Genomic DNA, 25,105 nt, shown 5'->3' with positions numbered 1-25,105 from the left:
GGGGGGGGGGGGGGGGGGGGGGGGGGGGGGGGGGGGGGGGGGGGGGGCCTGACCCCTGTCCCCCTCACCTCAGATTCCCATGTGCAGTGGGTGGTGGGGGGACTGTGTTTGGCAACTGGAACCAGCCAGGGATCATGACAGCCAAACACACACCATTTCCTAATTCTGGGCATGCAGACAGCCTTGAGCTTGAGGAGAGAAAGCAATCCTGACCAGCTCTTTCCTGCTGTTTCCTTCCAGACCCTGGCAGGGCCTTCGCTTGGCCCGGCTCCGAGCTGCCTGCTCTCCCGGTCTGGCAGACTCTGCATCTGCCCTACTTCATAGGCCAGGGAGGCTGGCGGCACGCCAGGGCCAGGCTCACGTCAGCGGCAGTCTGGGAGCGGGAGAGGGCAAGGTCTCCAGAGAGGCCTGTGGGCTGAGAGCAGGTGAAACCAGGGCACGTCCATGCAAGGAGAGCATCTGGAGGTGCTGGGCCTGTCCCGGGCCTGGGACACCCCCACAGGGAGCACCTGTGTGCTCTTACTCCATTAGTTCCTGCCTCCCCAGGCTGCCGGAAGTGTCCACCACACCCAGAGCCCAGGGCACCCTGTGCAGAGCACCGTGATGTCCCCCTACCCACAATTCCCAGCCTGAACCCCAGTGCTCTGTTGGTTCGAGCCTTGCCAAACTGTCTGACCCTACGCGTAGTCCGTACCACACAAAAGCTGTGTAGAGTGTTTAACAGTTGCAGATTCCTGACTCCGCCCCAGAGCTTGTGATTCAGTAAGTTTGGGGCGGAGTCCATGCCATGGGTGTTTATTTGTTAAAAACTGGAAGTGATTCTGGTGTATGGCCAGGTTTGGGAGTCAGTGTTGTGGGAAAAGGACCCCAGAGCAGGGTCAGGAGGTCTGGATTCCCCTGTCATCTCTGTGGCTAATTACTTGGGTGCCTGAGGGGAGACGGCTCCCAGTCTCTGGGCGTCTGTGTCCCCATCAGTGACACAGGGGTAACAGTTCTCACTTTGCCTTCTCCGTGGGATTAATATCCAGTCAAATGAGGCAACGATATAAGGCCTCCTGGCACTTGTACTGCATTAGAAGTGGGGTCCCAGGCTACGCCTCAGTCCTGTCTGGTCGTCTTGCCAAACTTGTTTCTGGCCTCCAGGAATGTAGATGAGAGCATGTGGATGGCTCTGTGCAGTCCGCCCCCCTTCTAGGAACGACTTGGGCCGTGCTGGTGATGGCTCACGGGAACGTTGGATTTGAGTCTGGGGAGGGGAGGCGAGGGGAAGGGATCTGCTCTGGGTGGTGGGCTTTCCTAGGGCCAGGGCTCCGAATGCATCATCCTCCTCAGCCTGGCTCTCTTCCCTCCTGGCCCACACCGAGACTCTGTTTCAGGTGTCAGTCACTGCACGGGAAGATGTGCCCGCCTTTGGCCCACCGCTGCCCAGCCCTCCTGTTTTCCAGAAGGTAAGAAACTCCTTTCTGCTCTTCTCTTATCCCGGACTCCAGGTGTCAGCATCTGAGTGGCAGTGGCTGGAGTGGGACTGACTCTGGGCTGTGGGCATTAGAAGCGCCTTAGGCAGGCTTGGAGAGTCTCCTTACTTGGGGTCTCTCCCCTCCTGTCCTGGTGCCGCCAGCCCGGCCTAGCACGGCGCCTCTTGTCGCAGTGTTTGACACTAGCTTTGCCTTTCTGCTAGAAGTAGCATTTTTCTATCTATGCCTCAGTCTCAGAAGCCTTGGACAAAAATTGCCTTCAGTCATGGAAACACTCGGGCAGGGGTTGATTTCCTGGGACCAGGGAGCTGGTTTCCACACTGACACCTTAGGTGGGCCTGGCTGGGCTAGAAAATGACCACATGTCAGAGGGGGGCCTTTTAGGGACTCTCCTTGGGCCCCCGTTCTGCCGCCCGTTGCTGTGGCTGAAAGGACTTTCTGAAGGCTGAAAGGAGAGTCTCAGAGCGTCATGTCTGTTCCAGGGCCTGGAGTTCAGGGAGTTTCTGCTCACCAAGCTCACCAATGCAGAGAACGCTTGCTGCAAGTCGGACAAGTTTGCGAAGCTAGAGGTGAGAGCACTGTTTCCGGAAGTCTTCCTCCTGCCATCCTGGCTGCTTTCAGCCAGTCTGTCCTGGGGGGGTCTACTCTTGGGGGCGCTCAGGGTGCGGGGCGCAGCTTTGGCCCTCTAAGCCTTCAGTCCTCTGTTAACAAAGAAACTCTTTCCTCTTCTGGAAACTTCATCCAAAATTTAGGTCTAGCCAACCATTCACCAGTCATTTATTGAGCACCTACTGTGTCGCAGGCTCTGTTCTATTCCCTGTGGTCCAGGGTTGAGACAGTTTCTGCCTTACAGGCTTTGGGGCTGATGGGAAGGGGCCATTACTTAAGAGACAGGTATGATATAGTGTCCGCACTGGGCCGTGATGGAGGCCAGCACAGGGGCTGTGACTGCTTCTGTCCATGGACAACCGGGATGTGTTCAAGGAAGGCTTCTTGGAGGAGGTGGTTCTTGTGCTGATGAGTCTGGATATCTGACAAGGCTTCTGCCAGGAGGAAAGATGGAGGAGGGTTAGCCTGGGCATGGGAAACAGCATGAGAAAGGCTGGGCAGATCAGAGCGTGACTTTTGAGGGAACCCCAGAGGGTGTGACGTGGCCTGAGAGAAGGCCTCGTGGGGGTGGAGAGTCAGCTGGAGAGGTTGGTTGGGTCAGGTCAGGAAGGGCTTTGAACTCTAGAGGTGATGGGGTACTAATAAAATACTTAGGAGAGTGCTGGTTTGCTTTGCATATTAGATGATGGCGCTGATGTGACGAGAAGGGCAGATTGCCAGGGAGGAGGGCAGGAAGGGGGCAAGTTAGCTCTTACAGGAGCCCAGGACAGATGATGACAGCTTGCTTGCCGCGGCCACAGGAGGAAATGGTTGGGGGCGGCGGGGTTGGGAAGACTTGATGGACTCCTGTGATTAGAGTAGGACGGAGTGGAATTGCAAGGTGGCTCCTGGGCCTTTGGCCTGGGCTCTTCACTGACCTGGGGACCATTGGGAGGTGAGTCTGTTAGGATTTGCCAACCTGGAGGCACCTGCCAAGGTTGCTGCAAGGGCTGGTTCTGCTTTGTGTGCACGGCGCCCCCTGGAGGCTGCATTCATGGCCCTGGCACACTGTCCGGATGGAGAAGCCGCTGGGTCTGCAGCTGAGGAGCTGGAGGCAGAGACCTGAGCTGGGAGTCCGCAGGGTAGAGTTGTGGGATGGCCCAAGGGGAAGGGGCAGGGGAGAGAGCAGAGGCCAGCCTTGGAGCGGCGGTGCCCATGGAGCATGGAGCCCAGCCAGGCGTGAGCCCCACGCTGTTACCGGGATGCTGGTGGTCAGCGGTCTGGAGCCCCGGGGAGAGGGTGCATCTCTGTGCTCGGTGTGAGCTCCATAGTCCCCAACCTCTTTTCTTCTAGGACCGGACGAGGGCCGCCCTTCTGGACAACCTTCATGATGAGCTTCACACCCACACACAGGCCATGCTGGGCCTGGGCCCAGAAGAGGACAAGTTTGAGAATGGGGGCCATGGGGGCTTTTTGGAATCTTTTAAGGTATGGACACACGAGTGGTTGGGGATTGTATATGGTGGGGGTGAGGGTGGGACACATAAGGGAGGGGGTCCAAGGTCTTTGTGGTCCTGACCCCAGAGCCCAGGTGCCAGGATCACAGTGTTGGTAGAGGGCAGGGGCGTCAGGACGTGTGAGTGGGCAGAGCAGCCAGCAGGGACCCTGGTGTCTTCTGCATCCTTCCTTGTGTCAGATCGTCTCCTCCTGGCACAGGGGTCTGAGAAACAGGGACCGGGAGAGTTGTCAGCAGGAGAGAGGAGCCAGCACAAACCAGGGGCATTACTGCCTTCCACTTCCTCCTCCTGTGTTGGGATGGGGGGCCCAGGACAGGATGAGAAGAGGGTCTTAAACAGCTGATGTGTGGTACTCTAATGATCCGCCTTGGCAGGACTTGGAGGACCTGCCCAGGGCCAGTGGGACGGAGTTACAAGCAAATAAATCCCTCTGGACTTTACGAAAGGAAGAACTTTCTAACCAGAAGGAACTGCTAAAAGAAATAGTGAGCCCCCTGTCCCTAGAAGTATTCAAGTAGAGCTTGGGCAGCCACTGAGCTAGTGTGAGATACAGTAGGTTTATCATCACATGTTTACAGAGTGCTTTTTGTCCACTTAGCTCTTACATCCAGCACCTAGCTTGACCCTCGAATAACAGGACAAGTCACATATGAGGGGACCAGCCGAGAGGGGCTGCAGGACTGCTCAAAACCTTACACCTACTTAGAGGGAGAGAAACAAACTCAGCCTTTCTGGTTCTTAGGTTAGCATTTGGCCGGATTGCCCATTGCAGAATGATTTGTCAAGCTGCCATTTTGGGGGCAGTAGATGTGGGGTCAGGGTGAGCCGTGCCTGCATTAGAACCTCAGTTCAATGTGATCCTGGGCACGGTATTTATTTTTTATTTTTATTTTTAAAAACTTTTTATTTTTATTTTTGAGAGAGAGAGAGAGAGAGAGAGAGAGAGAGACAGCGTGAGCAGAGAAGGGTCAGAGAGAGAGGGAGACACAGAACCTGAAGCAGGCTCCAGGCTCTGAGCTAGCTGTTAGCACAGAGCCTGACACGGGGCTCGAACCCTCGAACCGTGAGATCATGATCTGAGCTGAAGTCGGATGCTTAACCAACTGAGCCACCCAGGTGCCCCTGGGTATGGTCTTTAAAGTCTCTGAGCCACAGTGTTCTCAACAACACATGGATGGTAAATCGAACCCCTGGAGTTGCTGGAGGAATTCACTGAAATAACACCTGGATAGTGTGTGTTGCCTGGAACATGGCAAATGCTGGGTGAAGTGTTAGCTGTTATTGCTGCATAAGGTGAAAACTTAACATGTGCCCACTCATCTAAAGCCTCATGAGTGCCCTCTGTGCCCCGGATGGAAGGCTGTTATGATGGGGATAATCATTCATTTCTAATTTTATTAATTATGGGCATAATTTAATGTGTGAGAAAACTAAGGCTCAAAGAGACAAATTAATTTGAATCCAAGCGTTGAGTTGCAGAGCCCATATTCTGTATGCTGCTGCCTCTGGTTCCCGACTCGGTTGGGATTCCACCCATGCCAGCCGGGCCTGGGCAAGCCTGGGGTCCGTCTCTGGCTGCCCGGCGGGGCCGCAGAGAGCAGGGCACGGCTCTGCTGGCCCTAGTCGGGGCAGCTGCCGAGATTCCTCACGGGGGCGGGGGCGGGGGGGGGGGTGCGGTGTAGGAGCCGAGCTGCTTGCCCAGGCTGGTGGGAGATTCCTGGCGCATCTGCTTCGGGCCTGATGGACAGTAGCAGCCAGGGAGCAACAGGAGAAATCGGAGATCAACAGGAAAGGGGCATGAGGGAGGGGAGGGGCAGGGGAGGAAAGTGGGAGCCAGCCCGGCTGGCCCAGCAAGAGGAGGGGGATGTGAAGCCCAGTAAATAGGAACACTTTTGTAGCACGTCCCCCAGCGTATCAAGCACATCAGAGTGCTCCCACATCGCACAGTAAAATGCAGTTTGTATATGGCTTCAGCTGCAGGTGGCTAACATAATGTGATAGTTGTAGATTTTAATGAGGTGTGTTGTTTTGTAAGTTTCTTTGTGTTTTGAAGCTCACAGTCAGTTTTTTCAATTTTCAACTGTTTTTATAACCTGGAAAAGCTTATAAACTGTGCATACTGCCCATGGTGCCCTTGGATAAAATGGCCCAGCAGCTACATGCTGGTTGTGGGTCTAAAGGAGGGTGGCCCCAGGCCATTTGCCCAGCCCCCTGCTTCTGGAGGAGTAGCAGTGTGTCTGAGTTCTATTCCAGTGGGTCTGACGGGTGAGCTTTCCCACAGAGGGGAGGCTTCAAGATTTTAACAATTACTCATCTTTGATCCAATAGTCCAGGACCTTTTATTTTCAACCGTTAATCCTTGCACCTGTGGGCTCAAGACATCTGCTCGTGCATTCTGCTTCCACGTCCCGGAGGTAGCACTTGGGGGGAATGGGAGGGGCTGTCACGACCGGTCACACAGAATAAGCCTTCAGAGCTCTGACCATTATGATGAGCCTTTTTTTAACCCCGAGTTGGGAACAGGGGCTCTTTTACCCTGCTCCTGCCACCATTACCCTCTTATCTCCCAGGCCGTGGAGGCCAGAGCTGGGGGCCGGCCAGGAGCAGCTGCATGGAGCCCAGCGGCCTGGGTGTTTCTGATGTCTGAGCTGGGCCTGTGGCCAGGCCCACGGTCTGACCCAGTTCGGGAAACTACCTCTTGTGGTATCTCTTTGCGCACTCCTGGGGTGGTGCTGTGGGGTCGGAATTAGTGGCATTCCTCATGGAGTTCCTCACCTGCACTTCTGGAAAGAAGTGGTGCACAAAATGATTCCAGAAAGAAAAGTTGTGTGTTTCATCTCCTTCGGTGCAAAGGTCTCATCTCACGTGGAAACAGTTGAGAATTCTCAGAGCTAAAAGCAATCTCAGACATCCATTCCCTTGCCTCTTGGGACCGTTCTCCCCTCCACCCCCCCTACCGAGCCGTGGCCCTTTGTCCCTCTCCAGAGAAGCAGACCCGTCGCTGCCCTAGATCGTGCTGCCTGGCACCTCACATCGCGAGGAACTGTTCTCGCTTCTTACCTCAGGCCCACTGGCTGTAATTTAAGCTTTTTCTCCGTGAGAAACAGAACAGTTGGTTTATGGATGTCCAGACCTGCTTCTCAAACTGAGTGCTTGGTGATAGTCTCAGGAATCTGCCAGTTCTACAAACACTTAAAAATTTCACATTTTCACTTAGATGATAACCTAAAAATATACATATTTCCAATTATAGAGACTAAACTTTTGCAGTGAAGCTCACAAGTAAAAGACCTTTCTGTGGAATAAGTAAATATATTGTAGGTGCAGTCCATGGGACCACTGCTGTGGGGGTCTGTGAATGTTTTTGGGGTCTTGCAAGAGTATTTTTCTTTATAAAAGAGCAGTGGGGTGCCTGGGGGCTAAGCGTCCAACTCTGGATTTCAGCTCAGGTCATGATCTCATGGTTCATTAGATCAAGCCCCTTGTGGGACTCTTGCATTGACGGTGCCTGCCTCGGATTCTCTCTTTCCCTCTCTCTCTGCTCCTTCCTAGCTTATGCTCGCTCGCTCTCTCTCTCTCACTCTCTCTCTCTCAAAATAAATAAACTTAAAAAAATAGCAGTATTAAAGATAAATAAAAATAAAAGAGCTATGTACACTATTCACCTTTGAAAAATACTGATCTCTAGACCATGGTTTTCAAATGCCGTTCTTGGGCACTGCCACCAGCTGCTGAAATTTTATTGGTCCGTAATGAGATGAAAAGAAAAAGTAACGCCCCTTGGGGGCACCTGGGTGGCTCGGGTCAGTTAAGCATCTGACTCTTGATTTTGGCTCAGGTCATGGTGTCGCGGTTGGTGAGATTGAGCCCCACCTGGGGCTGTATGCTGACAACCTGCTTGGGATTCTCTCTCTCTCTCTCTCTCTCTCTCTCTGCCCCTTCCCCCCCAAATAAATAAAACTTAAAGAAAAAGAAAGTAACACTCCTTGATGTAGCTCCATGATATGCACACAAAGTACGTGTAAGTTGCATTTTGAGCCGAGCTGGCCCCGCCCTCCATTAACTCATCGTGCTGAAGGGAGAATGGAGGACCAGGGAGGAGAAGGCCCAGTGGCAGAAGGGGGGCCACAGCGAGCAGGGAGAGCGCTTTCTGCAGCCTTTGAGGAGTGGCGATAGTTAATGCACTGGTGTGATGTGCCCCCTAGTGGCCGGAGAGGGGCACGAGGCTGCAATTCCCCGGGGAAGAGAACCCACCAGCAGCGGCAGCCTGGGTGCTCATGGATTGGGTGCTCATGGATGGGGCGCTGGTCTGGGAGAGGCAGAGGGGTATCTCCTTCTCTTGTCAGCCTGCATCCTTTATTTGCCTTGCTGGAGGGACAGGAGACCCCATCCCAGGCCTCAGGGCACCTCCTGACGAGGAGCCATCTCAGCACATGAGCGGTTGGCATCTTTCTCTCCAAGCGCCCCCACCCCCACCCCTTGTTGCTGGCTTGTGCAGGTAGGCGCATTCCCCTCAGTGCTCACATCTGCGCTTCATGTCTCCTACGTGTGTTGCATTGAAACAACTCACAAAACCATGAGTTTGTGCATCATGAGGAAGCACAAACCCCCAAGGATGTAAGGCTGGTGTTTGGCCCAGAAGAGGTCTGCTCCCTGTATAACACTAACCGGTAGCTCAGACCCCTGCCGACGCGAAGTGACTGAAGCAGACGGGCTGGGTAACCATGCGGAGGGACGCTGGCACCGGCGGTGGCTAGCCGGGAGGAGAGCACTCGGAGGACACTGGTGTCCTCAGATAGTTGAGGGACAGTTGTGCGAACTATGGAACAGACTGGCCTAAGAGTGATGAACCGGTAAGATAGCAGCTCAGCGCACCCAAGGCCTTTCCGAAGGCCAGGCCGTCTGCCGCTGGAGCAGCCAGTGTTGAAAGCCATCCCCGGGAGGACGCAGGCGAAGGGGAGACCGTCTTGTCGCTTCTGTACCCTTTCCTGGCTCTCCTGCCCAGTTTGGGAAAGCTAGTGCTTCCACGGCAGATTGAAACGTAAAATGCTTCAGCTTTGTTTTAAGGTTCTGGGGCAACCATCGTGTCTCCCACCTTCCATCCTCAAGAGCGGGGAAGGAGAGCCGGGCCTGAGCGAGCCGGTGGCACACACGGGCTCACGTCCTCCTCATGCGGGACCGTCACCATGTTATGTGGACGAGGAGGCCATGGGTCAGAGAGGTTCCCACACCGTGTTGGGAAGACCAGGATTCAAACCTCTTTGTGATGTCCAGCAGCAGACGGCCGCCTGCACATCCTTGGAGCTCCCTGTCAGCCCGCCGTCTCCTCAGGTTTATCTTGCTGGCTCACAGTGGCACCAAGGGCATTTGAGGAGAAAATATCCTTCCTGACATCGGCCTTGGAGACTTCTTTTGAGGAGAGTGGAAAGCCCTTGGTGTCTGATCACCCTTCGTCCATCAGCCAGTTCAGTTATATGTTCAGTCTGGACCGCGCTTTGGGATACCAGGGTCCTTTTATCTGGAGCCTGGGTCCTGAGAGTGGGTGCTCACTCCATCTCCCCCTGCAGTGACCTTGGGTGATCGTTTGCCTTTCGGGACCTTTTCTATCAGTGCCTGTCCTGTCTGCATCTCAAGAGTTATAGGGATTCGGTGAGTTATGTATACGAAGCCCAGTAGGCCAGATCCCATCAAACCACATCAAATCTTTCTTGGAAAGAGACCCGTGAGGAGGGCATCAGAACATACACGAGTAACTGACAAGTCATTGTTGATGACAGTGGTGGTGGTGGCGGCACCCACAGAGGCCCCAGCGGATGTCACGATGCTGAGATTTATGGAGCGCTTGACTTGCTTAGGGAGGCCTGCTGTTTGTCCAGGGACACCTCGGTGTGGTGCCACACCGTTCCTGCCCTCGGTTTTCCAGAGGGTGTATGACTTACTGTTGTCTTTGGGTGATGGAATGAATAGAATATACTGGCTGGAAACTGTTGCTAGGCGATTCTGTTCTGTGGTCTAGAAAGGGAGAGATGACGTCCCTCAGGCAGTGTTTTGACTCACACAGGAGAGGCTAGACGACATCAAGAGTAAGAGTCCAGTGGGCTCCGTGCCCTCGTTTGCAGAAGTGGTTCATCTCCAGAGCGTTCGTGTTTGCCAGTGGCCCTCTGTCCTGAATTGGCTTCCTACATCCATGTCTTTGTCCTTCTGAGTCCGTTTTCTGAAGCTCAGTGTCTGAGGACCTCAGCCGGCTCCCACAGCGAGGAAAACCCACAAGCCCACCTAGCAAGGACGCTTGGGGTTTCATGGCTCAGCGTGGTCCTTGGCATCTGCCATCCCGGCTTGTCAGCTTCATCCCACAGGCTTGGTCCCCCATCGCCCCAAGGTGGCCATCACAGTTTCAGGGGCAGAATGTCACATCTCTTTTTGGAATCCTTTAAAAAATTTTTTTCAATGTTTAGTTTTGAGAGACAGAAAGAGACAGCACGAGCAGGAGAGGGGCAGAGAGGGAGAGAGACACAGCATCCGAAGCAGGCTCCAGGCTCTGAGCTGTAAGCACAGAGCCTGACGCGGGGCTTGAATCCACGAACTGCGAGAATATGACCTGAGCTGAAGTCCGACACTTAACCGACTGAGCCACCCAGGTGCCCCTGGGAATCCTTGAGAAAACCTTTCCCCACAGCTCCCATCAGACCCTCCCTCATGCCCCACTGGCAAGGGGATAGGTTATAGGACCACCTTAGACTGATAATGATACTCCCTTGTCCCGTGGAGGAAGAAGGGAAATTGGACCAGTGGCTCTGCACTGAGGAATATGCTGGGTTTGGCACTCTTATGTGCACAACTCATAATACCTCCATTTGTGTATGTTGGCGTATGTCGGGGTTTACGTCTGGGCCCTCTGTTCTGCTGCCTGTTAGCTGGGTGCTCCCGGTCAGGTCCCTTGGTTTCTCTGAGCCTCACCTGTGAAATGGGATGGAGGATATCCACACAGTGGGCTTGTTGGGAAAATACAGCTAAAGCTTTTAGAAAGCCTGGTGCATCATAAGTCCCCAGTACATGTGGCTACTCTTATGTGTGCATGCTTCCCGTGTGCCCCTCCCTGTGCCGGAGCCCGGAGTATTACAGGAGAGGAGTCAGAGAAGGGTCAGACCTGACCTCTGCCTCTAAGAAGTGTCCAAGTCCGCTAGGGAAGCAAGATGTGTTCCTAAAATTAGGGCAACATGAAAAGACTGAGGGCCTGTGGGAGTGCTCCCTCTGTGTTAACTAGCTGTCCTCACTATGGCTACTTCTCTTGGTCCTGGTTCCAGAACAGCACAGACCTGCTGGGTGGTTTGAGGGAGCATTGCCACCCCCCAGGTCTGTCCCTGTCATGGGCTTAGCAGCCTTGATTTTCGCTGTTCCTGTTTGTGGCAACTCTGTGACAAGCCCCTGATCATCCTGGGTGTCCCCTCCTGGACACTTGGCTGTTTGCTGGTGTGCCCTTTGCTCTTTGGTGGCCCTGAGCAGCTTGCGCGGCCTGAGTGTGCACAGGCACACTCTGCAGACCCCACCAAGAGGGCAGGGGCATCTGGCAGGCTGGGCTGCAACTCTCAGGTCCCTGTCTCTTCTCCCCCTAGAGAGCCATCCGTGTGCGCAGCCACTCCATGGAGACCATGGTGAGCAGCCAGAAGAAGCAGCACAGTGCAGGCATCCCCGGCAGCCTCAGTGGAGGCATCTCCCACAACAGCATGGACGTCACCAAGACCACCTTCTCGGTGAGCACCCTTGCCCCTGGGCAACACATGGTTCCTGGGGAGGCCCCCCTGCCCCAGGCCTGTGAAGGCTGGTGCGTCCACCCAGGCTTGGGCCAGGTGACCTGAGCAGGGATGGGGGACATTGAAGCTGTTTTGGGGGTCACCCTGGGCCCTGTCTGTGAAACGGAGCCTCCATCCCAGGTGCGGCTGGGGCTGGCCCGGACTGGAGGCCTCCCTGTTCCCCTGCTCTCTGGAAGGTGGCTCTGCTCTCACGGTACCACCAACGCTCCATCATCGGGTCCTCCGAGTTCCCTGCACGACTGGTCCTCTTCCTCGGGGCTCACCCTGCAGAATCATTTTGGGGCACTTTTCTCTGCCCAGAGGCTGGGGACCAGGAGGGGTGTCCTTGCTTTTTTATTAGTAATGACAGTAGACACCCTCGGCTTGCTGTGCCCTGGGTACTGAACTAAGTGATTCTTGGGCCTTATCTGATCCCGGTAACAACTATTTGAGGTAGGAATTGATGTGTTCTCCATTTCAAACTTGAGAGAGGGAGGCCCAGAGAGGTTTAGTAATCTGCCACAGGTCACCTGGCTAAGCTGAAAAGCTGGGATTTGAATGCATGTCTCCTTGATCCAAAGTCTTTGTTGTTAATCATTGTGTACGCAGTTCCCAAGGAAAGAGCCAGGTGTATCTGTGGGTTTGGGTCTGGTCTGTTTGCACCAGGGACTGGTCAGGTGAAAGAACCACATAGTTGGTCCTTTTAAAAAGCAGAGTAACTTTGGATTTGGATAGAGTAGGGTTTTTTTTTTTTTCCCCTTCCCTTCCCTTTTTCTTTTCTCTTTTCTTTTCTTTTTTTTTTTCCAGATAGATATCCACCATGATACTAAGGATTAGCACTATAACTGGTCTTACAAAATTCATTTAACTTACCACATATTTGTCTTGTTCCACCCAGTAGGCCTGTGAAATGAGCAGGGCAGGACAATTGTCCCCATTCTGTGGGTGAGGAGACTGGGGCCCAGAGATTTGGCTGCTACCCTAAGGTTGCATAGCCCACAAATGGCAGAAGCTGGGGGGCCTGGGTTAGAGGTCTGGCAGGCTCTGAAGGATGACTGCAGTCTCCCCCTCCTCAGTCTCCAACCCCCTGCACCTCCCCCCTGCACGTGGCCGAACCAGAGCCACATTCTTGGCGAATTCCCTCGCCTGAGGGTGCATGTACACCTGACTCTGCAGCTCTCATTCTGTCTTGTTACTGAGATGCCCAGTGTGGACCCAGTTACTGTGAGGAATGGGTGGGGAGTCAGAGCCCTGGGCTCTTGCCCTTGTCCTGACGTGATTTGCTGTGTGACCTCAGGCCAGTCTCCCCTCACCCCTACTCCTCAGCTACCTCGCTGGTAAAGCTAGTGGGTGGACCAGGTCACTCCCCAGGCTCTCTCAGCTTTCTGGTTCTCAGTCTGTGACCCCATGAATCATCCTGACCTTCTCAGTATGCTGGGCCCTGACCTCTTGTTCCTCTCAAGGATTCTGGTCTTTAGTGATTATTACTCGGGGCCACAAGGTGTGGCTTAGGAACACAGGAAAATGGGCTGCAAATGGCTTGAGTCACGGGGTCAGCATCCCGTTACGTCGTCCTCACCTTCCCAGCTCTTCGGGCTGACTGGGGGCACCAGCTATTTGTAGACCAGAAATGGGCAGTGAAGGGAAGGGGTCTGGGGCGGGCCACGGACACTCATTTTGGTGGTTTCATTGGCAGCCTCCAGTGGCGGCGGCGGCGGTGGTGGCGAAGAACCAGTCGAGGAGCCCCATCAAGCGGCGGTCGGGGCTCTTCCCCCGTCTGCACACAGGCTCTGAAGGCCAAGGTGACGGCCGGACACGATGGTAACTGTCCAGTGTGGGGTTTGCGGGTCCTTCCCCTGCGGCCACCACCAGGTGCCCAGCCTCGGGAGGGCCCTGCGCTGCTTTGGGAGACGGTGTCCTTCTAACCTTGGTCCCCCTCAGGCACCCGTCTTAGTCCTCTGTGTCCACCGAGGCAGATTTGGCCCGTCTCCATGTGGGACTTTCCAGAATTGTCCAAGTTGCATTTGGACCCAAACTAGAAATGTTGCTTGGATTCTTTTCTTTCTTTGCCTCCTTTTCCAAAGCTCACTCAAATGTTCCCTCTTATGGAAGGCTTCCCTGATTCTGCCAAGATAGTGAATTAACTTTCCTTAGGCTTCTAGAATGTTTTCTCTCTTTTTTAAAAGCAGCTTTCATACTGCATCATATTAACCTGTTCTTGCTCATGGTCTTTCTGATCCTTTAACGGTGAGCCCATTTGCCCTTTAATTCAGCAAGCACACGTCTTGAGTGCCTGCTACGTGCTGGGGTGAGGGCTTGGGCAAGAGCTACCGGAGGCACAATCCTGCCTTCCAGAAGCTTACAGTCTAGTGAGAGAAAGGGAGGCATTTAGGTTGACTTTCAGGTTTCCGGGTTGTCGGGGCACCAGGCCCCGAGCTGGGGCGTGCAGGACCAGGGGCAGGTTTACGGAGGGGGGTGAAAAACTGTTTGGAACCAGTAATGTGAGAGTCCTTGCGGCCCACCCAGCAGAGAAGTGCAGAATTCTGAGTGGCCAGAGTGCAGGTCTTAAGCTTAGGAGAGAGGCCTTGACCGCAGAAGGGCATCAAAGATGGATCAATGAATATGACCACTCAAGGGTGTGTGTAGAATGCCAGAGTGTTCTCTGGCATTTAGGGCATTTAAGGGCAAGAAGAGAAAGGGAGGAAGATGAGGGAGAAGAAGCCCACAGAGGAGGAATTCCAGGACGGGGAGTCCGCAGTATCAATGTGCAGAGAAGCCCTGCACCGTGACCCAAACCCCTGCTTGGGTGGACCGTTAGGAGGTCATTAGCAACCTCATTAAAAGTGCACTGAGGCATTCATGCTTCTTGGGTGGCTATAAGAGACATAATAAGAAGAATTGGAGAGGATATGGAGAAATTAGAATCCCCAGGCATTGCTGGTAGGAATGGAAACTAATGCACCTGCTTTGCAAAACAACTCGGCAGTTCTTCCGAGAGTTAGACATGGGGTTCTCGTACGACCCGGCGGTTCCACTCCTAGGTGGAGAGTTCGGAGAAGGAACACATATATCGACATAAAAACCAGCACACAGATGTTCCTGGAGGTGTTATTTATAATAGCCCAAGGTGGATAATTAAACTATTGATCAAATGGGATATTTTTTTTGCAGTGAAAAGGAGCAAACCACTGATAATATGCTACAACTTAGTTGAACCTCAAAAAGACTATGCTAAGGGAAAGAAGCCAATGTGTCACACAACACATTGTGTGATTCTGACTAAGTGACATGTCCGGAAGAGGCAAATCCATAGAGACAGAGGTAGATTAGCTGGCCACCAGGAGCTGGGGGGAGGGGGGAACAGGGAGTGATTAGGAGTGGGTTTCTTTATGGGGGTCTAAAATGTTCTAAAATTAGATTGTGGTGATGGTTGTACAACTGTGTGAATATACTAAAAACCACTGAATTTCATGCTTTATGTTGGTGAATTGTATGTGGATTGTATCTCAGTAAAGTTGCTATAAAAAATAGAAGCACACTGAGGACAAGGCCAGCTTGACCCAGCATGGGGCACAGGACAAATCATGGGTGTCAGTACATGGTCTTTGTTAAACTGCAGGAGAAGGAGGCCCTTGGGCCCTTGGCCGAGCATCGCCTGTTTGCCAAGATGCCCTTCCCAACATAAAAGGTCACCTTGTCACACGGATCCAGGGAGCTCATATTGTGGTCTGTGTGAAGGGTGTCCGCTGGGCTTAGGCATGGTGACCCTGCCTGCACCTCCAAGGAGTCCATGCGCATTGGGTTATTTCCCTGCTGTGGCACTAGATGTCATAGACCTCACTCCATCCGCTCTGTGGCCTGATCTTGACTTAGAGCTCTGCCACGTGGGATGGCCAGTGTAGGCTGAGAGTGGACTTGGGCTCAGGAGCATCAAGCAAGGACTCTTGCCTGATCGGTCTTGGCTCACCCAGGAGCCTAGACTAGCCCCTGATGCAGCAGGAAACTCCATCATCCGCTGCTGTCTGAGTGGGGCTCAGGGAAGCAGTGGCCGTGCACTGGTGGGCGTGCTGTGACCCCACAGGCCCTGTGGTGCTGAGAGCCTGCTGGGGCTGTCTCAGGCCTGGGGGTGGGATGGAGGCCTAGGGGCCGGCCCCATGGCCTCACGCTTCTTCATTCCTGTTTCCTTAGTGACAGCGCATCCAGCAACCCCAAGACCCCGGACGGTGCACACTCTTCTCAAGAGATAAAGTCTGAGGCCTCATCCAATCCCAGTTCTCCGGAAATCTGCCCCAACAAGGAGAAGTAAGAAAGTGAGGGTGGGGGGAGGGCAGGTGTTAGCCACTCCGAGCCCTGGAACATGCTCTCTGAGGAAAGCCAGCATTTTTTACCTTGAGAACTCTCTGGAAACATGAAAGGCAAAAGGCAGGGGCATGGGGAGCCGCTGGTGGGCTGGCTCAGTCTCTTCTAGGTCTGCCCTGCCCGTGAAGAGGGTCTCGGTGAGTGACTGGGGCCTGCCCGACTCCTGTTCCCACAGGCCCTTCATAAAGTTGAAGGAGAATGGCCGAGCCAACATCTCCCGCTCCTCCTCCAGTACCAGCAGCTTCAGCAGCACGGCAGGGGAGGGAGAGGCCATGGAGGAGTGTGACAGCGGGGTAAGTGTGGCTCCATCTGACCCTGGGGAGCAGCGAGGGGTGCCCTGGGCCCAGCCAGACACCCGCTGTATGCATTAAACTAGCTGCTGTGGGAAGGGTCCCAGCCAGGCTCTGCAGGTGAGAGGCGGGGTAGGGAAGCGAGGGGTGGGCCCATCAGCCGTTTCTGCCCTCCGGGAGCAGTGGCTCAGGGGGCATCCCTCAGAGTGACACAAGACCAACAGCAGAGGGCCAGAGGCCACACTGAATGGTGTCCCTGCCATGGGGTTCCTGGCTGGAGAGGAGAGGGCCAGCGCTCTGTGCTGCCGGGCCACAGGCACTTTTGCGGCAGGGTCAGAGGTGGCAGAAAGAGCAGGTCCAAGTGTACAGTGGGGGCAGTGACTGCCATGGGCCACCCTGCGGGGCTGCCGAGGGTGGAGCTGGCGCTGCTCACCCAGCCTCTCTCCCCAGAGCAGCCAGCCGTCCACAACCTCCCCCTTCAGGCAGGAGGTGTTTGTCTACAGCCCGTCCCCGAGCAGCGAAAGCCCCAGCCTGGGGGCGGCCGCCACCCCCATCATCATGAGCCGGAGTCCTACAGGTCAGTGGCGTCTGGGCATGTGCGCTGCGGGGCTGGTCGGGGGAGGGGGCAGGGGCTGCGCCCTGACCACTGTTCATGGGCGTGAGTCCCAGCCGCGCTGAATCAGGCAGTTTCCACTCCAGCCCCAAAGGGTTAAAGCCCTTGAGTTCCGCTAGCCCGCTTTGCCTTTTCATCAGCTTTAAGACCCCTTTGTTCTTATTATCTCCTTACTTGTGGGGAAACTGAGGCTCCGAAAGTACAGTGATCAGGTGCAGAAGTTGAGATTTGAAAGCCAAGGCTCTTTGGCCCCACCTGTTACTGATGCTGGGCGCCACTGCCACGCTGGTGACCTTGACAATGCAAGGGTACAAAGCGTGATAAGTGGTTGGTGGAGGGGACCACACGTGGTTCCCTGGGCTGCAGTCCATCTAAAAAACAAATGTGAGAGGAGACAGCACGTAGTATGCCAGGCTGGGCTACCGCGGAGACCCTGGCCAGGAACTGGGTGTCATCCTGCTGGCGGGTGGAGCCTTGGAGGGTCTTAAGTAGAGTAATGCCTTCTGGACTAGAGAAGGACTGCTCTGGTGGCCGCAGCTGGCTGAGTAGACAGGATTGATGGGGAGTGGGGTAGGGAGGGAGATCACTGAGTGGCCACAGTGGGCAGTGTGGGGTGGCTGGGCCATGGATCAGGGGGTGTCCGGAGCAACGGGAGAAGGATGTAGATTCAGGAGATGCCAAGGAGGCTCAGTAGTGGGGGTTCAGGGAGAGCAAAGAGTCTGGGCCTTCAAGGGTTCTGTGCTCCCTGCTGTCAGGCAGAGTAGGAGGTGGCGCCTCTGGGTAGGGGTGAAGGGCTGGAGCCTGAGGGGAGGGTCATCTGAGTGGACGTGCATGGTAAGCACTGCAGGGCACTGCCGGAGCTCGGAAATCAGAGCCTTGGTGTCCAGCCCTCGAGGAGGGCAGCATGGTGTGGGGACAAGCACAGGACTGTGGAGCTTGGGTCCAAATCCTTCATCTGCCACTTAGTGGTGATGTGACATCAGGCAGGTTAGTGAGCCTTTCTATGCCTCAGTTTCCCCAAGCAAAGAATGGAGGGAGGGGAGTACTTCCTGCCTCCTGTGGTTGGTTGTGTGAAGATTTAGATGAGCTTAGAGACTCAGAACTTAGAACCACTGGGTGCCTGGGTGGCTCAGTTGGTTGGTCCATCTCTTGAATTTGACCCAGGTCATGATTTCATGATTCAGAAGTTCGAGCCCTTGTCAAGCTCCACGCTGATGACACAGAGCCTGCTTGGGCTTCTGTCTTTCCCTCTCTGCCCCTCCCCTGCTTGCGCTCGCTGTTGCTCTCTCTCTCAAAACAAATAAATAAATTTAAAAAACAAAAAACAATGAAAAAGAAAAGAACTGTTAACTGTTTGTTGAACAACAGGAATAAAATAATAGTAAGCGGCTCTCAACAGGGGGCACTCCTGCTACCCAGAGCATATTTGACAGTGTTGAGATGTTTCTGATTTTCAGGATTGTGGGAGGAGAGTGTGCTGCTAGCATCTAGTGGGTAGAGGTCAGGGATGCTGCTAAATATCTTACAAAGTACAGGGCTGCACCCACCAGCCCCCAAAGAATTATCTGGCCCCAATTGTCAATAAGCTGAGGCTGAGAAACTCTAGTCAAATGATAGAAACACGGAAAGCCGGTTCATGTGCCTCCTCCCATTCAGCCACCTGTGTTGGGCCACTGCAGAGCTGAGTTCTAATCTTGGTTGTGGCATCAGGTCCACCTCTATGAGCCTCAGTTTCCTCATCTGTCAAGTGGGTAGTAATATAGATTCCCTGATTTTTAAAACATAAGGATTCATGAAATATTGAATGAATGAATGAAAGAATCTATAACCAAGCATGACTTCTACTTGGTATTAAATAAATATCTAAATAAAATTTTGAGTAATGGGAGGCTTAGAGAGTGTCTGCCACTTAGTGAAGACCACCCAGGGCAGAAGGGGACCTCGAGTGGGCCTGGTAACCCCAGCCCATCTCACTGCACCACACCGTGTGCTTCCCTCCACCCCCTTTCTCTGCACATTATTTAGCCCCGGGGCCGCTCCCTCCTCCCAGCCTCGCAGAAGTTGTGCTGGGCACGTGTAGGACCAGCGTCTGTTTGCAGACGTCTGGAAACCTGTTTTAGGCTGTTTGGCTGTGCCTGGGGAGGGACGTGCCCGCGAGGGCCTGATTTCCAGGCACACAATTTATAAATGATAATCTTTATTATAAAGCCCACACTCTTACTGATATTCATCTAACCTTGTTATTTGTAGGCACCTGAAAGTTGCCGATGACCAAGTGTAGTTCTGACACGAATGACGATGTTTTGTCAGTGACACAAGCGACCTCTGCTGGATCAGACACCAGTTTTCAAATACTCAGTTTTTGGGTGCTGGTCATAATGTGATGGCTACAGACATGGCGCATTTTCAAATTTTCTTGATATTTTTAACATTTTCTCAGTTTAAGCCCAGACAACAAAACAATAGGTCAAGTCCTGGGTCTTTGCCCCCCTTGCCTCTGGGTCTGTGGCGTTGCTGATTTCTGTGGATCTGTAAATGCCTCTGCCATGACCGAGCTCAGGCTCGCGGTGTGCTGCGGGGAGGGAAGGAGCACCAGACTGGCGCCATGGATGGAAATAGCCCGAGGAGAGTAGATAATAAAATTGACGTGAAATAATTAGGGAGAGATGACTTTTGAGTTTTTATTACCTTTTAAAAAAGTGTTTATTTCTTTTTGAGAGGAGGAGGGGCAGAGCGAGGGAGACAGAATCCCAAGCAGGCCTTGTGCGCTCAGCGCAGAGCCCCACGTGAGGCTCGAACTCACAAACAATGAGATCATGACCTGAGCCGAAACCAAGAGTCTGATGCTTAACCGACTGAGTCACCTGGTGCCCCTATTTATTACATTTGATGAATGTAATTTATGGACTTGGAAGCTTATATAATTTGGTTTTTTAAAAAATGACTGGGTCTACCAACCAGCTCCCATTTCTGGAAATGTAGGAGTTGGCTCTCGGCAGACTTAGGGGAGGGAGGAGGCCCCCGCTCGTGCCCTCCCTTGTACGGCAGCCCCGCCCCAAGCACACAGCCCTAGTGACCGCTATAGCCTCACCCTCTTCTCATGGACACCTTCTGTTTCTCCTAGATACCAAAAGCAGAAACTCCCCGAGGTCAAACCTGAAATTCCGCTTTGATAAGCTCAGCCACTCCAGCTCTAGTGCGGTGAGGATCTAGCGGGCGGAGGGTAGTGGGCGGGGCCTCCCCATCCCACGTTCCAGCTGCCTCTGAAACTCAGCTGTCCTTCCTGGGGCCTGAGGAAGGGAGTGCCTCACCCATCACACGGGGGGGAGGGAAACGCTGGTCAGATCCGGGGGTGACGCTGTGGTCCCTGCATCAGCCTGGGGGTGCCGGCCATCTCTGCCACACCTCCTGTGCTGGTCACTCCCCTGGACACACAGGTGTGAGCTGGGAAGTGCTGGCTCCTGTCCCTTCCTGAGCTCACCAGGGAGTTGAGAGCTGAGTGCACAGAAGCTGGAGATTGTGTTGTCTGGTTATTTACAGCTCTTGTGTGGGTTTTTCTTGAAACAGGGTCACTAATGTGAAAGGATTCCTTCGCCTGTCAAAGGTGGGTCGAGTGTCTGTCCTGCTTTGGCTATGAGGCAAGGTGTGTCCGCTTTAAGACCAGGGAACTAGAGGCCTGGTAACCTGTGAATGGCCAGAGAGGTCCTGGCAGCTGGGGAGGGCCGGTGGCGGGGCCCAGGGCCGGATGAAGACGACTGCAGGTGGCCTCGGGCGGCTGGGGAGGGGTTCCCAATAGGATCGGGCCAGGCACACTGCCCTGGGAGGAGCCTGCTTCCAGCAGGCAGAGAGCCCGCAGCCCAGAGCAGGCCTCCCTCCCCTGCAGGGGGATTCTGCAACCTGCCCCCCTTGCCTCCCTGTTCTTGGCAGTCTTGCCCTCCTTGTCTTTGGCCAGGGCTCTGGGCTGAGATGTGCCCCCCCCCATCATGTTTAGAGGTGCACCACCCCCCTAAAGTCTGAGCTGGAGACCCCAGGGAAGACTTCCGCTCCCAGCCTCAGCTGAGGGAGTGTGTGGTTTTCAGCAGAGTGAGGCATGGGGTCCAGCTTGACACCATTGAGGCCTGACCTCCTGCTGGTAAAGTTGCTGGAGACCCATTTGAGTTTCCAACCCTCTCCCTACCATGTGACTCTGGGGGATGGGGTGGGAGTCACAGCTGGAACCAAGGCGAGGGGGGCGGGCAGAGCTGCACCCACTTTATATAAACCTGATGTATGAAAAGGCAGAAGAGACCATGGGGATTCTGACGCTCCCCCTCCATCGTGTACATCCGGTGCCTGTGTTCACCAAGTCCGCGTTTATGCCCAGCTTCTCAGGCTGCATAACATCCGGCACCCTTGCGTCCGGCGGGTCCTGTCGCAAGGATGTTCGGTGGGCTGCCTTGGGCGCGCGCTCTCCTCTTCCTTACCCACTGTTTGGTCATCATCTCCCTCCTTGTCTCCTCCAGGGAAACCCCGATTCTGTCTCGGAGAAGGCTCCTGTTCCAGCAGTTTGGGGGTGCCATTCACTACTCTGACCGTTACAGTCCTCCTGCCCCTCCGGCCACCTGCCCACCAGACCAGTTATCTGTCCCAGTGTCCCCATCCGGCCACGGTCCTACCTGTCCCCCTTGCCAGGGCACCCTGGAAGCACTTTTCCTTCTCTGGACAAAGCCTCACTCCTCCAGGTCCCCCTGACCGCCCCGTGTGATGTGTGTCTGGGTCCTTTGTCATCTTGTTTTGTCTGTAGAGGAAAGAGATGGGCGAGGGGGGGATTATGGGTCCTAGGGACTCGGTCAGAGACAAGAGAGGCAGAGACAGTGGTGAGGTGGGGGGCGGAGGCCTGGGTGTGACAGACATACTGAATAGATGTAGTGCTGGGGAGGGACCACTTTCCCACGGACCGAGATTTATAGCCGCCCTCCAAGAAGCCCTGATAGAGACCGGCTGTGATGCCCCCACGACCGTGTGCTTCTGCGCTAGGAGTGTCCTCCTTGCCCACCTGCTGACACCAGGCCCAGCACCGCCTCTGTCCCTGCTGCCGCAGCTGCCCTGCTGCCGCAGCTGCGTGCATGTGAGGTGCTCTTCCTCAGCACACCTGGTGGCTGTTGCTGTGAGCGGGGCCCTGTGCGGATCTCTGGGCTCCAAGCAGGTGTTTTCCCCAAGACGGGGCGGGCAGCCCAGAGCGGGAAGGGATTCAGGGAGAGCCAGCCAGCCGCACTCTGGGGCCTGGGCTGCGGAGGACCCTGGGGCCGTGGGCTGCTCTGGGCCGGCTTGGCCGTGGGTCTCCGCTTGCTGTAGAGGCTCGTGGAAGAGCTACTTCAGGCTACCCCTCAGGGTAGGTCGGGGAGGCGACGTCGGGGATGAGCTGTTCGGCTTGGCCCGGCCTGTGTGCGGGCACGGAATGTAGGTGTGCGGGAAGGGACGGGATCCCTCTGCAGTTTGTGCTCCTGGCATCTGCGGGGCCCCAGTGCTACCTTGGGGGTTCTTCCCAACTGCTGTGCCCTCCGTCCATGTTGGCACTTGGTCCCCTGTCCCCTTTCTCAATCACGGTTCTATAGGCAGTGGTCATGTTGGTGGGGTTTTTACAACCTGGTCCCCGGCCGGGTGCGGTTCAGACACTGCCTGGCCCCGTCTGCCCGGGCAGAGCAGCCCACTTAGGGGCGGCCCCACAGTCGCGCTTCTCGCCCTTCTGCGTCTGCGCTGCGAAAGGTCATTTCCGCTGACGGGCCGCGGTGGGGGTTACAGCGGGGTGGCAGGTAAAACATGGGTCTGGGGAGCAGAGCCTGGAAGGCACCACAGCTTCAAGTGCACCCCGGGCCTCTGTGACACGGGACAGCCAGGGTAACTCAGCCTGGCCTCCTATTTTAAGGAGCAGGCGACAAGGATTTCTACCAGATATTCTATTTGCACTGGGTTCTGGGCCCATTCCCAAGTCAAAGCAACCCCAAGTCAATGTTCTACTTGTTTTTGACTGATGTGACAATTTCCTATTGCCTTTGCTGTCAGAGCAAAACCTTGGCCCTTCGTCTCTCACGCACGTGGACGTTGTGGTATCGGTGGACCTCTCCCCTCACCTATTTGGGAAATGTGTTTACTTAAAGCACTAGTCCGGTGAAATTTCTTCTAGTGAGAAGGTCAACACATGTTTGTGTAGCTTTTATTAAAAGTCACTGGAGCGGGCCCGCTGCTGGCACGAGGCCTGCGGACCCTGGCAGCGTGCTGTTGGCTGAGTTTCTGAAGGATCTTGAAAGGTCAAGCTGCATTTAAAAAAGACAGACCCAAAACGATTCCGGGCTCCGGCCTGCTTCTCTGGGTAGCCGGTATTTACAGCTGCTTGGTGGTTGTGCTGTGTTGTATTGTGGTCTGGGGTCCTCTGGGGTTTCCAGGTGGGCCCCACGCTCTCGTGCCTGGGAACCTCACACCGCCTTCCTCCACTGCTCTTGATGCTGCTCTCACAGCCCCCACTGTCTGGGGCGGGGGGCCCTGTCCCAGCCTCTGAGCCAGTGGCCAGGTTGGCAGGCCGTGTCCAGGGAAACTGAGAGGCACAGGCATGCTCCCTACGAAGCAGGCCTGAGAGGTGTTCTCTGCCGCCTTTGCTGGGCATATGTTGGGCTGGATCTGAAATGTCCCTCCCTCTGGGTCCGGATCCTGTAGCTTTTAGAGTATAAGTGACCAGCGCCCCCCCAGCCCCCCGCCCCCGAGATCCTGGAGCTGAGGGGGAGGAGGACAGGGAGTGGGCAGTCTTACCTCACCCCCCTGACCATGGGGCAGGTGGCTCGGGTTCCTGGAGGCGGCTCCCCCCATATTCTCCTGTATCTGCTCTGGCCCAAAATTTCCTTTTATTGCTGCGCCCAGTCTTGGGGCTCAAGTCTCCTCGGTCCCTGTGACCCGACTCATTCTGACGGTGCTCATGCTGGTATTTGAGGCACTCTGCTTGTGACCTGGACACAGGAGGAGTGTTTCCTGGACACAGCTCTGCCTCTGGGAACTGCCTGACTCATGGAAGAAACAACACTCGTCAGGTTCTTAGGGTACCCATTTGCCTCTACTCAGTTGCTGCTTAAAAACAGAGGCAGAAAGAACTTGAGAGAGAAGATCTTATTAGTTAGAGTTTCTAATGAATGGAAAATGATGAATGAATGAAAAATGAGTGAAAAACACCCTGTGGTTCAGCCTTGTTGGCATCATCTCAGTGTCCCAGCCTTCCAGGCCCCTTTTGACATCGAATCCATCCAGATTATTGTCCAGCTGAGAAACCTCAGTCCCCATGGGGAAATAACTCGGTGGAGGCCTCACAATCAGCAAGTCGCAAAGCTGGGACTAGAACCCACAACCCAGAGCCGTTTTGTCTGCGCCACATACATGGTCGCTTCAACAAATGGCTGCACTTGCCGGAACCCTGAACTCTGGAGGAGCCTCACTTGTGCCGGGATACTGGTTGGGAGCTGTCCGCAGTCATGTGGGGCCTCCGTCTCTGTGAGGGTCCTGGGGTTTTGGAGGCAGCTTGAGCAGAGAAAACGAGGAGGGCAAGAGCTTTTAGTGGACTGTCCAGGTAACATCAGTTCTTCAACTCTGCCCTGTAGTGCAGGTGGAGGCCAGGGCCGAGATGCAGTTAACTAACCCTCAGTTTCCTCCTCTTAAGTTAAACGTGGTAAAAGAAAACTCTCCTGTTCTCCCTGATCCTTAAACAGAGATGGTTAATAAAAACGTAGGCTCATGTGACGAGGCGGGATGAGAGCCAGCGTCGCTTTCTTCCCCTGGCTGTTGAAGGGGCCAGTGCCAACACTACCCTCTTCGTTCGATTCTGAGTCAACAGAGACTGGTTGTCGTGGGGGGTGGTGAGGGGTCAAGTGGGTGACTGGCAGGGACCTAGCCATCCAGCCATGCTTGGGACCCCACAGCGTCTCCCCAGATCTCTCACTCTCTTTCTCAAAGGTGAGAGTGGGTCAGTGGAGTTTGCCAAGGCTGCCAAGGAGCATTCTGTAAGCTCTGCTGTTTTCCCACCAGCCCCTTGCCTCCTTCCTTTCAGCTGGGCCATCTGCCCCTTTGGGAGGAAGGAGACCACCCCCACTGAGGCCAAGGACAGCGGAGCCCTGCCTAGTGAGAGGCTGTCGGGGCAGTGGCTCTGTGCTATGCCTTACCAGCCCCGGAGAGAGGGTGTGTGTCTGGAAGACTGGAATTTAAATGCCATCATCTTTGATTTTGTGATATTTCCGCCTGGAACGGTCAGTTCCTCCTTCCCACTCCTTAGCATGTATGCCAGCTTCCCCTGTCCTGGGCGTGCCCCTTCCACGCTCCAGCCGGGGAGTGCTGATGTTCTAGTGTGAAGAGATTCCTCGTGTGATAGAACCCAAGAAGTGTAGTTTGGAAATGATGATCCATGTGATGATGACTTTTCTTTCTTTCCTCTTCTTGAGGAGGTGATTCGTAGACCCCG

At 54.7% G+C, this 25,105-nt stretch overlaps 1 protein-coding gene and 1 long non-coding RNA gene across 6 annotated transcripts in view; one reads left to right on the top strand and one right to left on the bottom strand.

The window, feature by feature from the left end:
* Positions 1-24,604, top strand: part of RAP1GAP2 (RAP1 GTPase activating protein 2) — a 199,338-nt gene extending 174,734 nt beyond the window's left edge. For 4 of the 5 annotated variants that reach the window (XM_029927518.1, XM_029927517.1, XM_029927519.1 and 1 more), the window contains 11 exons: positions 1,377-1,448; positions 1,958-2,044; positions 3,417-3,551; positions 11,194-11,331; positions 13,067-13,191; positions 15,559-15,672; positions 15,905-16,022; positions 16,470-16,596; positions 19,757-19,833; positions 20,200-20,236; positions 21,135-24,604. In XM_029927518.1, coding sequence (XP_029783378.1) covers positions 1,377-1,448; positions 1,958-2,044; positions 3,417-3,551; positions 11,194-11,331; positions 13,067-13,191; positions 15,559-15,672; positions 15,905-16,022; positions 16,470-16,596; positions 19,757-19,833; positions 20,200-20,208 — 1,002 coding nt within the window. In that variant the 3' untranslated portion in view covers positions 20,209-20,236; positions 21,135-24,604. The remainder of the gene's footprint in view (positions 1-1,376; positions 1,449-1,957; positions 2,045-3,416; positions 3,552-11,193; positions 11,332-13,066; positions 13,192-15,558; positions 15,673-15,904; positions 16,023-16,469; positions 16,597-19,756; positions 19,834-20,199; positions 20,237-21,134) is intronic. The other variant, XR_003904433.1, reaches the window with a different exon arrangement.
* Positions 5,908-6,713, bottom strand: LOC115281864. Its single transcript, XR_003904434.1, has 3 exons — positions 6,641-6,713; positions 6,356-6,471; positions 5,908-6,000 (listed from the first exon to the last, which is right to left on the bottom strand). It is a non-coding gene; the product is annotated as an uncharacterized LOC115281864 (long non-coding RNA).
* Positions 24,605-25,105: the final 501 nt, after the last annotated feature.

Source organism: Suricata suricatta, chromosome 17 (assembly GCF_006229205.1).
Source record: "Suricata suricatta isolate VVHF042 chromosome 17, meerkat_22Aug2017_6uvM2_HiC, whole genome shotgun sequence".
Classification (NCBI taxonomy): domain Eukaryota; kingdom Metazoa; phylum Chordata; class Mammalia; order Carnivora; family Herpestidae; genus Suricata; species Suricata suricatta.
The sequence above is the reverse complement of the archived record's forward strand: the minus strand, read 5'-3'. Positions and strand labels throughout refer to the sequence as shown.